Genomic DNA, 14,119 nt, shown 5'->3' on the forward strand with positions numbered 1-14,119 from the left:
TATTCATGTTAAATCATGATTGTCCTGTTTGTGAAGCTGCAGACAAGGCTGGAGCATTTCCTTCCAGCCTCTCCACTCTCCCATCCTCAGCTTCGCATAGTCCCACTTTCCCCAAGGAGCCATCTCTGGGCATGTCGCCCACCACATGTAACCTGTTGCAGACTTGTTCTCTGATACTCTGCTGTTGAGTGCTGATCCCACAAGGAACTTCATGTTATCTTCACTTCAAAGTATTTCTCTAACACTCCAGACCCTGCTTTGATGCTGTTGGGTCTTCCATGCATAAAAACAGGGCTGGGGAAAACAGTTATATTTGCCTGTTGGATCTTCTTGATGGATTGACTTGAAAACAGCACAAATGCAGCACTTTTGTTATGTCTGGAAGGCCTGGCCAGCAAAATAAAGACAAGGTTTAAACACTGCATGAGCTTCAGTTTGTTCTGTGCTGTAGGAAGGATGGAAATGGTGGAGGGCTCATTAGAAGAGGCGGTCCAGCTAAACTGCAGCTCTTCAACTTCTCAGCTTGCCTCTTCAGGCGGTTTAGTCAAGCTCTACAGCAGAGGACCAGCATGTGGTCCATTGTTGCATGTGTGGGCTTGATTTCTGAGCTGCAGACACACATGGATGTGTTTGAACAGCTGAGAAGGAGACTTTCCTCCTTTCAGACAAAATCCTTTTGCTTTACCCATAATCAATGTGATTTTTGTTTGGTGTTTTTTCTGGAAGGGCTAAGATGAATGCTGCTTTAGCTTTCCTTTCCACTCCCATGCTCCTTTTGCTTCAAAGATGACTCAGAGCTGTCAGGCAGAAGGTGCTTCAGTGGAGAAGTTCTTAAGGTTCAAAGTATTTGAAGCTCTTGTTGTGCCTCTGCCAGGGGTTAGAAAGTGGGTGCTGGTAGATGTTAATGTGCTCCACTAAGATTAAAAGTGAGCTCAGCATCAGCTCCCTGGAAGGGAAGAAGTCCTGTAATACAAGCTTGCAGCAATGTAACATCTGCAGGATGATGGAGAACCTGTCAGAACAAAGCCACTGGGAAGAGGTGGGTTTCTGACATCCCAACCTGCTGATGAGCGTACCTTTGTGTTGCTGAGATCTATCTTGATTCTTGAGGTCAGCAGCATCACTTTCTGGCTGTGATCATGCACATTCCCTCTGGTAACTCATCGCCTTTCCGTGTTCCCAGGGTTGCTGTGGAAGTGGTGACCACGATGACTTCGGCTGACGTGATGTGGCAGGATGGCACCGTGGAGACAAACATCCGCTCCAACGAGCTGATTCCCGTCCATCATCTGGACAACAACGAGTTCTGCCCTGGGGACTTTGTGGTGGACAAAAGAGGTATTGGGTGTCAAAGCAATCCTCTCCTTGGGGAGCAAACATGCTCTTAAATGCAGAATATTCTTCAGTCTTTATCTCCTAATGTACATTGCAGCCCTTTTTATGGTAGGCTTAGTAGTACTCACTGGAGGTAGGCGCAGGAGCCTAACAAGGGACAGTGATTCAGCCAACTTAATGTGAGTATCAGTAGAGAACTGTTATTTAACTACCATGATTTAAACTGTTGAACTGTGATAACAGGCGAGCTGTGGAAGGAATAAATGCTAAGGAGCAAAGCTGGGATTCTCAGTGTTTCTGTACAGTAGAGGTGGCCACCTTCTCCTTGAAAGCCCTGAGCTCTGTTGCAGAACAGGGGGAGAAAGTAACAGCTCACTTAAGGCTGCTTCCTCTGTATGGCTTGTTTGTCATGACACACACCCCACACCCCCATTGTTTTCAGGGAGGGGTTGTGGGATCCAGAGGCATCTTGCTTCCCCTTTCTTCACCAAACCAACTGATGACACTGGTGAGGGTCACAGTACAAGTTCAAGGACACTTACAGCTTTTGGCCATGAAATATGATGGCACACCATCTGTTTTCAGCTCTTTTTCTAGCAGGGATAGTCCCTCAGCAGTAGAGAGCACAAAGTGTTGTCAGATTGGACTCTGATAGTCTTTGTGTGATGCTGAAGAGGTACCAAAAGGCCCGTGGAGCTGCTGCGAGGGCTGGAGCAGCTCTGCTCTGGAGCCAGGCTGAGAGAGCTGGGCTGGGTCAGCCTGGAGAAAAGAAGGCTCCTGAAAGGGAGACCTGAGAGCAGCTCCAGTGCCTGAAGGGGCTGCAGGAAACCTGGAGAGGGGCTTGAACGTGCCAGAGGGGAGACTGAGCTGAGCTCTTAGGCAGAAGCTCTTCCCTGTGAGGGTGCTGAGGCGCTGGCCCAGGGTGCCCAGAGAAGCTGTGACTGCCCCATCCCTGGCAGTGTTCAAGGCCAGGTTGAACACAGGGGCTTGGAGCAAGCTGCTCTAGTGGAAGGTGTCCCTGCCCGTGGCAGGGGTTGGAACTGGGTGAGCTTTAAGGTCCCTTCTGACACAAACCAGTCTGGGATTCTGTGGTTGTATGATTTGAGAGCAGAGCACTAAGGGGACAGTGTGTTTTCTCTTGGTGATAAAGCTCAAAAGCAGATGTGTTCACCCAGTCCAATCTTATTTTAACATCACTCTGTGCCCCATTAAAGTGCAGCTCATTAGCTGAGTACAGTTGTGACTGTGCAGGAAGAAGTGTTTTTCCTCCTGCCATTCACAAATGGAAGGTTTCAGCCCAGAGAGCTTGGGAGCCGACAGCCTCAGCTGCTGTGCAGAGTCTCTGCTCTTCACTCACCTTGCCTGTTTTCTTCCCTACTCTTGTGACCCAAAGCTCAGAGCTCCCAGGACCCTGGCTTATATGGAGTCGTGCAATCTGGTGACCATATTGGCCGTACCTGTGTGGTGAAGTGGTTCAAGTTGAAATCCAGTGGAGATGATGTGGAGGTAAGTGCAGGAGCCAGTGCTTGTTGGAGCCAGCTAAGAGAAAAGCAGCCACAAAACACACAGGCTTCACACATAGACACATTTAAGCCTGGGAGTCAGCTCTGCAGTGGAGTTTGTCCTTGAGGATGGGAACAGCTATGTGCTTTTGGCCCTGTGAGGCTTAACTACGTATTTATAGATGCCTCCTAGGCAGTGAAGACCAAACAGAGTTTCTGTCCCATAATCAGCATCAGGCTGAAGGTTATTGCTGAAGTTATCAGGGACAGTTGATTTGTTAAGTTCACTATGAGAATTTTTCCTTCCCATGGCTTTGCTAGCTCATGGAAAGAGAATCAACCTATTGCCTGTTGTCCTGCTCGCTCTGCTGGGCACTATTGCCTATAGCAGCCTGATGCCTTTTTCTCAGGGCTTGTATGAACACTGTCTAGCAGAGTCCTGATAGACTCTGGTCTAGCTGGGAGATGAGGAGGATTCAAGCCACACAAATGGGGTGGGAGACCACGTTGTCAGAACTGAGCAGAGTCCTTTACATCTAGAAGTGGAACATGAGTCAGGCCTGGGATCGTGCTCCACTTCACCCATTTCTCATTAGCTGTAAGGCTCCTAGCTCTCTTCTTTCAGGAGAAATCAAAGGAAAGATGTTTCTTATTAATTGACAAGGCTTTTATCAGGCACTTTCCATTGCCTTGGATCATTTCAGAAGTGAACTCAAACCCTTCAGGCTCCAGCAAACTGCTTTGAGAAATCTGGGTGTTCAGAAGGGGATAAAATGCTGTGCTTGCATGTCTCATGATCATAGTGATGTAGAACCTGAAGTAAAGGTGAGGATGAGCAGATGACACAGAATATCTGCTTCCTTTCGCTGTTGTACCTTGACTGATGTGCTGCAGGATGAGGTGACAGGAAGGGACATCAGCAGCTCCTTGCAGGCTGTTGGACAGCTGGAAATTGCCCCCATATAACACAGTACTTCTAAGTGTTGCAGGCATGTTCTGCAGGGCAGTGCAGCATCCTGGGGCTGACATGTTCACGTTCTGTCTGTGCTGCAGCTGATTGGAGAGGAGGAGGATGTGAGTGTGTATGATATTGCTGACCACCCAGACTTCCGCTTCCGCACCACTGACATCGTGATCCGCATTGGCAACTCGGATGGAGCCACGGCTAAGGAGGATGAGGTGGGTTCTGGGCACAGTTACGTGACTACATTGTCAGCAGCTATTAGTGGAGACACTTGAGAGAGTCAGTCTTAGGGCGTCAGGCCCCGCAGGGGGTATCCTAAGCTCCTCAGCTTCCTCGCTTTGTATTGGTGCTCCCTGCTGTCGTGAGTAACACATCAGATCTCTAAGTCTAGAGGTGTAACCTTGAAATCCTTTGCTTTCTGGTGACAGAGTCTATAGCAGAGCAAACATAAAGTGGGGACAAGAAGCAAACATGCCTGAGTGGGTTTAGTAAGAGTCTTGCTTGAAGTTTCAGGATAATCTCTGTTATGAGGATATTCTGTGGGCTCCTGAGCAAGGGTGAAGGTGGATTTGTTATTAAACCAGTTTCATTTGGCAGCAGAAGACTGGGGTTGTGGTTTTCATCTGAGCTGTTATGTACATGTTAATTCTGTTGATCTCCTGGCAAGGAAGAGGGAACAATTTATATTGTAGAGAAATATAGGGAAAGCAGCGTCCTCGGTGTGCAGGGAAGACCTCCAGCTTTTGAGACTGCTGTCCTAAGTGAGAGTTAAAAGGTGCAGTGTGGCTCTTCCTGCAGCTCCAGTTTCAGCAGCATGAAGCACATCCCAGCTGCCCTACATAACCTCCTTCCAGTGCAAGGTGCTGCTTGCTGCGCACACCCCGTGCCAGCGGGGACTTCTCTGTTCTCTCCCTGCGGGGAGAAGCTGCTGGGAGCCCCTGGTGCTGGGATCCCACTAGAGGGCAGCCCCATTCCAGGGAAGGTCCTGTCGCCTTCCTGGCACAGCCCTGCAATGGCCCTGGGCCTGCTTAGAAACCAGATCTCCTGCCAGATGAGCCCTCCCGGTTCCTCCCCTCCTTGGGCAGTGAACACTTGGGAGAGCATTCCCCTTCTCTATGGCAGTGTTGTGGGATTTCTATGTGATTCTTTTCCCCCTTGGCATGGGAACCCAGGACTGCTGCTGCAGACTGCAAGCATTGCTCTAGGTGCTTATCCAGCTGGGAATATCTCTTTCTCAAACCTTCCTGCTCTGCACTTCTGGGGGAGGAAAGGGATTGACAAACTGCTTTTGTCTCCACAGCCTTCAGTCGGACAAGTGGCTCGTGTGGATGTCAGCAGTAAAGTGGAAGTGGTGTGGGCTGATAACTCCAAGACTATTATTCTGCCTCAGGTGAGGTCCTGTTCCAGCTTCTGATATCCCTGTAATTGTTGACTGAGTGATAAGTCTTGGGTTTAAATCCTGTGTGCAGAGAGATTCACTGAGTAAGGGAATCTTGCTCCATTTATTGCTGCCTTCCCCTGTCGTAGGATGACTTCTCAATTCTGTTAGCATAAGAAAATCCTTTGTCAGGAGGACTGGACAACTAGCTGGCCATCACTGCTCTTGACTATAGAGACCAGGAAGGTATGGGCAGGCTGCTGCACCCTTCACACACTGCCCTGCATATTCCCAGCTCTGAGCACAGCCCTGCTCCTGGCCTCCTGTTGCTCTGCACTTGGGGTTGCAGAGCTCAGGGATCATCAGTTCTGACCTGAGCCCAGGTTCCCTGCATTGCCCAACTAAGGCACTGCTGACAGATGATTGTTTGTTCTGTCTTGCTTGTGCAATAGCTCCATAGTGGTTTGTTTGGGGTGGGTTTCTTTTTGGCTAAAGAGGCTCCTCCAGAGGCTGGGCCAGAGCCACAAGTTCTCACCTCAGCTAACCTAGGGATCAGACCCGAATCTCTTCCCAGGGCAGGGAGGGAAAAGGGGTGAGTGCAAGCTTAAAAATAGATACAGCCACACTGCTAATCCATTTAGCCCCATTGATATGTCTTCTGCATTGTTCTAAGCTTTTCTGTCGTACTGTCTTGTAATCATCTTCACTGTTCCACGTAATTTCATCCCATGTCTTTTCTCCTTGTTGCCTCAAATGAAGGCAGACAGCTTAAAGCTAAGAGAAGACCTGCATCTGTAGGGCCCCATCTCTGTCACTGTGGCAGAGAACACCACTGCAGAGCTGCATTGGGGAGTAGAAAGTACTCGCTCCAGATTCCTTTGTAAAGCGAGCAGCTCTGCATTAATTACAGTAGAATAGTCAATGCCTGCACTATGGCAGTGGACTGGAGTGTCACAAAGCAGGCTGCTGTCTCCCTTCCCCCTGGTGTCACATGTGCTTGGATCACAGGCACAATCAGAGGGCTGATGTGTGTTCCACAAAGGGCTCTTCTCACCCTGCAGGGCTGGGGCTCTGCAGCAGCTCCTGCTGTGTCACGCCAGCCCCTTCCGTTCTGCTCGGCTGCGTAATGATGGGAGCTGGGGAATGTCAGGAGCGTGAGTTATCGGTTGGTGAAACCCACATTTATCAATGCCTGTCCGGGTGCCCCGGGAGGAGCTGGCCGGGAGCTTTCTCTCAGCTCTAAAAATAAAGATGGTATGAATGGCTAATTCCCTTTCTGCCTCAGATTTGGATTAGCTCTGAGGTTTGATGGCTCTTCCTGCCTGCAGTCACTTGTGTTGAACCTAGCTAACCTCTGCTGCCTGCCTGTCTCTGAGTGGCACAGAACAGTGCTGGTTCAGTTCAAGGCTGTGACAAGATGATTGAGTGTCCATGGGCTTTAGCCTCTGGGTCATATCTTGCAAGATTAAGAGGATTCTTGGGCCATCAGTCAAGTGTCAGAAGCTTGTGGATAAAATGTTCCATCCTCACGCAGCCCTATGAAGTTGTTCTTGTTCCCTGCCTCTGTTGGTGCTTGTAGCTGGAGTATGTCTATAAGGCTCTGCAGGGGGCCTCGTGAGAGACGTAGCATGTGCAAAGCTAGAAGAGGCGAGGCCAGATGGAGCATGGAAGGGTTCAGCTTCCAGCAGCAAAGGGGAAGAGAGCGTTTTATGTAAGAGCTTATTCAGCATCTTGGGTTAGACTTCATTGTCCCAGTTGAATTTTAAGCAGTAGTGACATACAACAGCCGAAGCAGCATAGCAGGGCTCTGATGGTGTGTAGTGTGTGCCACAGAAGAAAGCTGGTATGAGAATGTTTTCCTGCTTCCAGCATTGTTTCTGTGGAAGAACAGAGTGTGGAGGCAGCCAAACCAGGGCTCTGTGCCAGTACAGTTGCTGGTACAGAAGCAGGACCAGAAACGCTAACTCCACTCACAGTACATCTGCATGTGGAAATCCTGGGGCATCCAGGTAGCTGTTTGGTGCCTGTGTGCTCTCCCTAGCTGGATCCCAGCCACTGGAATGGCTGCAGCCCACCTGGAACTTGCCTTAGTTTTGCCCTTTGAAAAGTGGAGGGTGGGGTTCTGCTGATCCATAATCTATACCAGCCATTGAGCGTGTCATTTAGATCAACCACAGTCCACCCTGTAGAGATGGAAGGGGTTTAAACAGCCCAACCAATCCTAGATACAAGCTCCCTTTTCATGGGAAGAACTGACTTGCATGTAAAACCAACTTACCCCTCTGTGCTTGAGCCGAACTCTCTTGTAACTCTGCTCTCCTTTAGCACTTGTACAACATAGAATCAGAAATTGAGGAGTCAGACTATGACTCTGTTGACGGCAGCACCAGTGGAGCATCCTCAGAGTGGGAGGATGAAAGCGACAGCTGGGAGACAGACAATGGCCTCATGGAGGACGACCACCCAAAAATTGAGGAGTTAGAGCCTGAGGAGCCAGCGGCAGAGGAGGTGAAGAAAGTAGAGGAACAAGTCCAGGGAGCTGTGGCTATGGCTGTTGCAGATCTGGCTGCAGAAAAAGGCGTTAAGGAAAGAGCCCCCAAGAGCTTCCGCGAGCTAAAGGAGGCCATCAAGATCTTGGAGAGCCTGAAGAACATGACTGTGGAGCAGCTGCTGACTGTGTCTCCCACCTCCCCGACTGTGGAGCTGGAAAAACCCACTCGGGAGAAGAAGTTCTTGGATGATATTAAAAAGCTGCAGGAGAATCTAAAGAAAACCCTGGATAACGTGGCTATTGCAGAGGAGGAGAAGATGGAAGCTATGGTGGAAACAGAAAAGAAAGAAGAAAAAGCAGAGGCACAGACACCGGTGAGGTCCGAGTGGCCCAGTGAGACACCAGTGCTGTGCCAGCAGAGTGGAGGCAAGCCCGGAGTCACCTTCACCAGTGCCAAGGGAGAAGTCTTCTCTGTGTTGGAGTATGCTCCAGGTGAGTGTGTCGGGTCAGGCCGGTGTGGCAGACTCCATCCTTGTTGTCCTGCAGTGTTCCCTTCTCCAAAACCTTTGCTTCCAGGCCTTTTGGGTTGGCTATCCTCTCTTCTTCCCAGTCCTTTTCACAGCTCATTAACTAGGGAGGACAAATTAAGGCAACTTCTGTAGCACAATCTGTTCTGGGAGATAAGCCTGGCTTTTAGATAGCATCTCTAGGCACTACTGCAACATCTCAAGCCACAGGAGTGTGCTTCCCTTTTGCCCACATTGGTAAGTAACTTTGGAGGGCTGCAGAGAAGATCTGCTCTCCATTGCAAGTACTTTCTTGAGAGCTGCAGGCTCTGTTCAGGCTTAGTTGCAGGGATGAATTGGTTAAGAAGCAGAGCAGTAGCAACTTGTGCTGGGTGTCCTTGATGGGTGAGAGTCCTTGTTCACTTACGCCAATGTTAATCAGCCAAAAATACAGAGCAGCATCTGTTTGTGTGCAACAGTGGTGACAGCGGAGCCCAGGGTGCTCGGGAGCCAGCCTGCCAGGCCAGAGCTGACAAGAAAAGGTGGCCAAAGTGTTGAGGACCTGCAGGGTGCACAGGTAAAGGTGGGGAGCTGTGCTTAGGGTTTGCAGAGAAAGAGTCATTACCCCAGCTGTGGGACAGGGCTCCTGGCTGGGGCACAAGGACCGTCTTGTGTGGGACCATGAGAACAGGAGATGCAGGTTGTGGCTGCTGTGCAGTGTGGGAAAAATCAGATCATCTCCAGTCTGCCTCCTGGCTCAGCACCAAGGCAAGTTTGACTCTTTTCAGCCAGATGATACACTTACAGACTTGCCTTCACAAGGAACCCGTGGCAGTTCCCAAAGGCAGGTTCTAATCCTGTTCTCTTCCTTGCCCCACAGATACCCATGCCTTCAAGAAAATGGAGTTCCAGCCCCCAGAAGCAAAGAAGTTCTTTAGCACCGTGCGGAAGGAGATGGCTCTGCTGGCCACCTCCCTGCCTGATGGTATCATGGTGAAGACCTTTGAGGATCGAATGGCAAGTGCCTGCTCTCAAATGCCTGTGTGTTAGTGCTGGGCTCAGCATCTACATCACTTTCTTTCTGGAATTCTCTCTGGAATTCCCTGCTTAGCCTTAATCCTTTGCATTAGAGCTGCAGGAATGTGTGCAGCATGTGAAATACAGCTGTAATTACCGTAAAGGGCTGCTTGTGCATTCCTCAAGTCAGGGTGGGAAACAACCTGGAGCTGCTCATTGTAGGAAGCTTATTTCAGGTGCTTTGCCCCTGGGCCGCCTGTCCTGCTGAGCAGGAAAGGCAGGTGGGCAGCCATGAGGGGCTGGTGTAACCAGTGAGTAGCTTGGGGCTTCTGGCTGTTCCCAAAGCCCTGCTTCAGATCTCTTTGCACACTCTGGTCTCAGGCTGTAGAACAAGTCCACTTCTATGGGGAGAGGTGCCTTGAGAAGTGTTGTTTGAGCCGAGTTAATCACATCTCCTCTCTCCTTCTGTGTAAATACAGCCCTGCCAAGGTAAGAGGATGCTTCACTGGCTTCTGTTGCCTCTCTCCACAGGATCTCTTCTCAGCACTTATAAAAGGGCCCACACGCACGCCCTATGAAGACGGGCTCTTCCTCTTCGATATCCAGCTCCCCAACATCTACCCTGCTGTCCCTCCTCTCTTCCGCTACCTCTCCCAGTGCAGTGGGAGGCTGAATCCCAACCTGTACGACAATGGCAAAGTGTGTGTCAGCCTCCTGGGGACGTGGATAGGCAAGGTAATGCCTCCATCCACCCACCTGTGGGGAGCAGTGGCTGTGCCAGGAACAAGCCACATCTTACCAGGCCCAGAGTCCTGGGCTCAGGTGGTGCTTGAGCTCAGGGTGCTTTGGGCTCCGTTTTAGACGTCTGGAGCAGGTAACTGGTGTAGGTTGGCTTCTACAGGGACTGTATTTGGCTCCTGTCCATCCTCGATGAGAAGCCTGTAGTCAGACCAGCCAGGCTGTGTCACACTTGGACAGAGCAGAGATGCCAGCACCAGCATGGAGTGTTCTCCTGTGGTTTGGGTCCCTGTCTCCCACGCTATGAATGAATCATGTAGTGTGGCACAAAGTCCAGCTGGAGACTTGGAATAAACAGAGCCAGGGAGATGCTGTGTTGTGAACAGGCAGATCAGCAGGGCAGCTGGAAGTGGTGTGTAGGGTCACACTGTTCCATGCAGAACTGGCCTAATGGGGTGTAGTGCTGGCACAAAGTAGTGGAGAGATGGGTTGGTACAATGGGACACCAGCACCTTCCTGCTGTGAATGCAGAGAAACTGGGGCCTTGCTTCCTCTGACATTGCCACAGAGCAGGCTGCTGGTGCTTGAGCCCTCTAACACATTTGTATGTGTGTTTCAGGGGACAGAAAGATGTAGTGCTGGCACAAAGTAGTGGAGAGATGGGTTGGTACAATGGGACACCAGCACCTTCCTGCTGTGAATGCAGAGAAACTGAGGCCTTGCTTCCTCTGACATTGCCACAGAGCAGGCTGCTGGTGCTTGAGCCCTCTAACACGTTTGTATGTGTGTTTCAGGGGACAGAAAGATGGACCAGTAAATCCAGCCTCCTTCAAGTGCTCATCTCTATCCAAGGTAAGGTAAATGCTCCTCCAGAGCCTGTGGGACAGGGAAAGGGGGAGGGAGGATGCCAGGCTTATGGCGGGGGGGGCACCCAGTTGGGATCTGCCGCCCAGCTGGGTTAGTGCTGCCTGTTGCTCCCACCTTGCTGGACAAAGCAGTGTCCTTATCTCTCCAGTTCAGCAGTCGGAGCAGGTTCAGGCTTTCCTCGTGCCCCGAGTTTTGGCTGCATCCCAGGTCTCTGACAATGCTTTCCCTTCTTCTCACTGCATCAGCTAAAGCACAGAGCTGCTCAGCTGCTGGCTGTGAGCTGACAGAGGTGAAGCACCGTGTCCTCAGCCAGTTAGCAAAGTTAGTTGAGGTTGCTAAACTGGGCTTCATTTGCAGGTCTGTTTTTATCCCACTGAGTCACCTGCCCATCCTACACTGTACATGCTTTTGCACATGATGCTGGTGTTTATGCTCCTTCTATGTAGAGAATAATGAAGGGTGTGTCTAGACCAGCCCCAGAGCTTCCTGCCATAGGGCTTTGCTGTGTCTGGTTTGGGAACAGACAGACTAAATCAAATCTCTTCCTCAAGGCCACCTTTCTGTATGGGGAGCCCAGGCTTGTGACTTGAGAAACCTGTGACACAGAGCAAGACAGCTCCTGCTCCTCTGAAGTCTCACAGACCTGAGGGAGAACAACACGCGAGAAAAGCCTTTTCTCATTTCCAAAGCTGAGGATCCAGGTTTAGGCAATGAAAGACTCAATGTTTTACTGGAGCAACGTGGTATTAGTGAAAGAACCTGCTCTCTGCCTGTTCCTGCCTGGGCTGGGAGACACTTGTGGTCTCACCTCCAGCAGCTCTAATGCAGTTAGTGGCAGGCTGCCAGCAGCCTGGCAGTGTTAGTGCCATTGCTACACACATGTGATTGCATTAGACCAGCAGCAAGCAGGAGAAAACCTGGGACGGGTGACCTGTCCCACTAGTTCATGTTCCACACTGTGCTATCTGATGGGACTGTGCTGGGCAGGACAGGACGTGGCCAGCTCAAAGCCTCTTACTGAAGATTGGCCTTTGTTCTGATTAAGGAGGAAAAAACCTAAGGAAAATAGAAAGCTTTGGGTGTGTTTGTGGGTTTTTTTGGTGGGCGGGGAGGGAAAGGAGATGTGAAACTTTTCCCCTTCTACCCTTTTGACCTCCCGTGCTGTTGTGTGCCTCTGCATCACACTGGTAGAAGACTGTCCTTGCAAGCCAGGGGTCTTGAACGCCACTCTTGGTAGTATCCAAGATCCCTACTGCCCTAGCAGAAGGCCACAACCCATCCATGTGAGTGCTCCCCTTGTGATCCCTGCCCACTGCACCATCCAGCTTCCTGGTTTTCCGACCTGGCCTCTGCTACCCGCTTGAAGTCAAAGCACGGCTTCCAGCCTGGGGCTGGAAGTGATGCCTCGGCAGGGTGGTGCTGTGCCCCTTGAACCCCAGCCTCCTTGGCAGTCCCTTGGCTTGGGATTCAGTGAACTTCCCCTCCCCTTAACCCCTTGGTGCCCCCTTCTCTTGGCAGGCCTCATCCTGGTGAACGAGCCCTACTACAACGAGGCAGGCTTCGACAGTGACCGGGGCCTGCAGGAGGGCTACGAGAACAGTCGCTGCTACAACGAGATGACGCTGATCCGCGTGGTGCAGTCCATGATGCAGCTGCTCCGCCGGCCCGTGGAGGTCTTCGAGCACGAGATCCGGGAGCACTTCCGCTGCCACGGCTGGCGCCTGGTGTCCCGCATCGAGTCCTGGCTGGAGACCAACGAGCTGGTGGAGCGGAGCCACGAACAGGCCAACGGGGCGGATTCTGCCTCCCTTTGCTCGGCAAGCAGCGCCCCGGCCGAGAGCCCGGGGGACAATGCGGGATCGCAGGGGGAATACGGGAGCAGCTCGGAGCAGGGAGCGGCCGCTGAGCTTTCCGACTCGGCGCTGGACGGGAAGGAGGAGCTGGATGAGTCGGAGTTCACAGCCTCGATGCCCAACGCTGCTGATGCCCAGCAGTACTCGGACTCGGAGAGCGCAGCCCAAGCCAGGGGGGCAGACCTGGCCAGAGACCGAACGGACGAGGGGAAGGCTGCCCAGGACTCTGCCGTGCAGCCCAGCGTGAAACCAAAGAAAAGGAGGAAGAGCTACAGGAGTTTCCTTCCGGAAAAGAGCGGTTACCCTGACATTGGGTTCCCCCTCTTCCCTTTGTCCAAGGGGTTCATTAAAAGCATCCGTGGTGTCTTGCAGCAGTACCGGGCTGCCTTAGCAGGGGCCAATATCCCAGAGTGGACCGAGGACAAATAAACCATCAGGTTAGGGACAGGCAGGTGCAGGGGAGAAGGGAAAGCAGCAGAAAGGAAATAGGCAGATGCTGTCACCAGTAAACTGGCTTCTCCTTCCAGCTTTTCTTCCTCAGCTTGGTTTGTTCCAAAGAAGGTGGTAGGCCTGACTGCTCCTCCCAGGAAAGGTTGTCTAAGCATGAATAACTCTTTGCCCCAGCCCTTCTTCCTTTCCCCCCCCACCTCCCATGTACGTGTTCCTTTTGCAAGTTTGACCCTGCAATGGTAAGATTTGAGACCTGCACAGAAGCAGTCTTGCAGCCACATTCCCTTCTGCACTTTCATCTTGGGGCACCTTTCCACACAAGGACTCTTCCCACCCATCAGTTTGTTCTGGTGGGCTTCAAGCCAGGAGAAGTGATTGCTGTAGGATCTGGAAGTGAAGGGCAATGCCCTCCCGGTCTCTCGTTTTTCTCTGCGTTACCATGGGTTTTATGAAACCTGCCCCAGCTTTCCTGTTCTTAGACATGGGATTGCGTTTGCATTGAGGTTGTCTGCACCATACAGAGTCGCTCTGGTCTTAGTTCACAGATAGCTACGAGGTCGTTGCAGTCAGGACTTGGTAGGCAGAACCAGAGCTCTGAACTGGCACTTGTGCTGCCCTGCTAGTGCTGCAGGGTTTCCATCCAGTTCTGCAACTCCTCGTCAGCCTCCTTGAAGCAATTCTCGCCACCCCCGCTTCTTTTTGGCCAGGGTAAGGCAAACTTCCCTTTCCCCCAGCACGCATGCTGCCTGTCTTCTAGAAATACATGGGATTCAGGGTTCTGCCCTTGTGACTTGCTTCGGTAGCAGCATCCTTCATTCCCAGCCAATCCAGGCTGTCACACAGCACTAACCTACCCCTGGATCTCAGCCTCGCCTGGGCAGCAGCAGCGAGTGGTCCTGGGGCACGTTGTAGATCCCGAAGCTACTCTTGGTGGTGAATCTGGTGTGGCTGCTCCTCCATCAGCTGTGGATGGGTATTTTGGAGCTGTTGGAGCCAGGGCCCCCACGGGACAGGAGCT

The 14,119-nt window shown here is 51.6% G+C and overlaps 1 protein-coding gene across 2 annotated transcripts in view; it reads left to right on the forward strand.

The window, feature by feature from the left end:
- UBE2O (ubiquitin conjugating enzyme E2 O) overlaps positions 1-13,896 on the forward strand; it is a 62,348-nt gene extending 48,452 nt beyond the window's left edge. For both annotated transcript variants that reach the window (XM_061455638.1, XM_061455639.1), the window contains exons 10-18: positions 1,184-1,338; positions 2,729-2,841; positions 3,891-4,016; positions 5,102-5,191; positions 7,505-8,162; positions 9,057-9,193; positions 9,725-9,928; positions 10,726-10,783; positions 12,317-13,896. In XM_061455638.1, the coding sequence (XP_061311622.1) occupies positions 1,184-1,338; positions 2,729-2,841; positions 3,891-4,016; positions 5,102-5,191; positions 7,505-8,162; positions 9,057-9,193; positions 9,725-9,928; positions 10,726-10,783; positions 12,317-13,080 (2,305 nt within the window). In that variant the 3' untranslated portion in view covers positions 13,081-13,896. The remainder of the gene's footprint in view (positions 1-1,183; positions 1,339-2,728; positions 2,842-3,890; positions 4,017-5,101; positions 5,192-7,504; positions 8,163-9,056; positions 9,194-9,724; positions 9,929-10,725; positions 10,784-12,316) is intronic.
- Positions 13,897-14,119: the final 223 nt, after the last annotated feature.

Source organism: Pezoporus flaviventris, unplaced genomic scaffold (genome assembly GCF_033815535.1).
Source record: "Pezoporus flaviventris isolate CSIRO_AGI_PZ_B2104156 unplaced genomic scaffold, CSIRO_AGI_Pfla_v1 ptg000020l, whole genome shotgun sequence".
Classification (NCBI taxonomy): domain Eukaryota; kingdom Metazoa; phylum Chordata; class Aves; order Psittaciformes; family Psittacidae; genus Pezoporus; species Pezoporus flaviventris.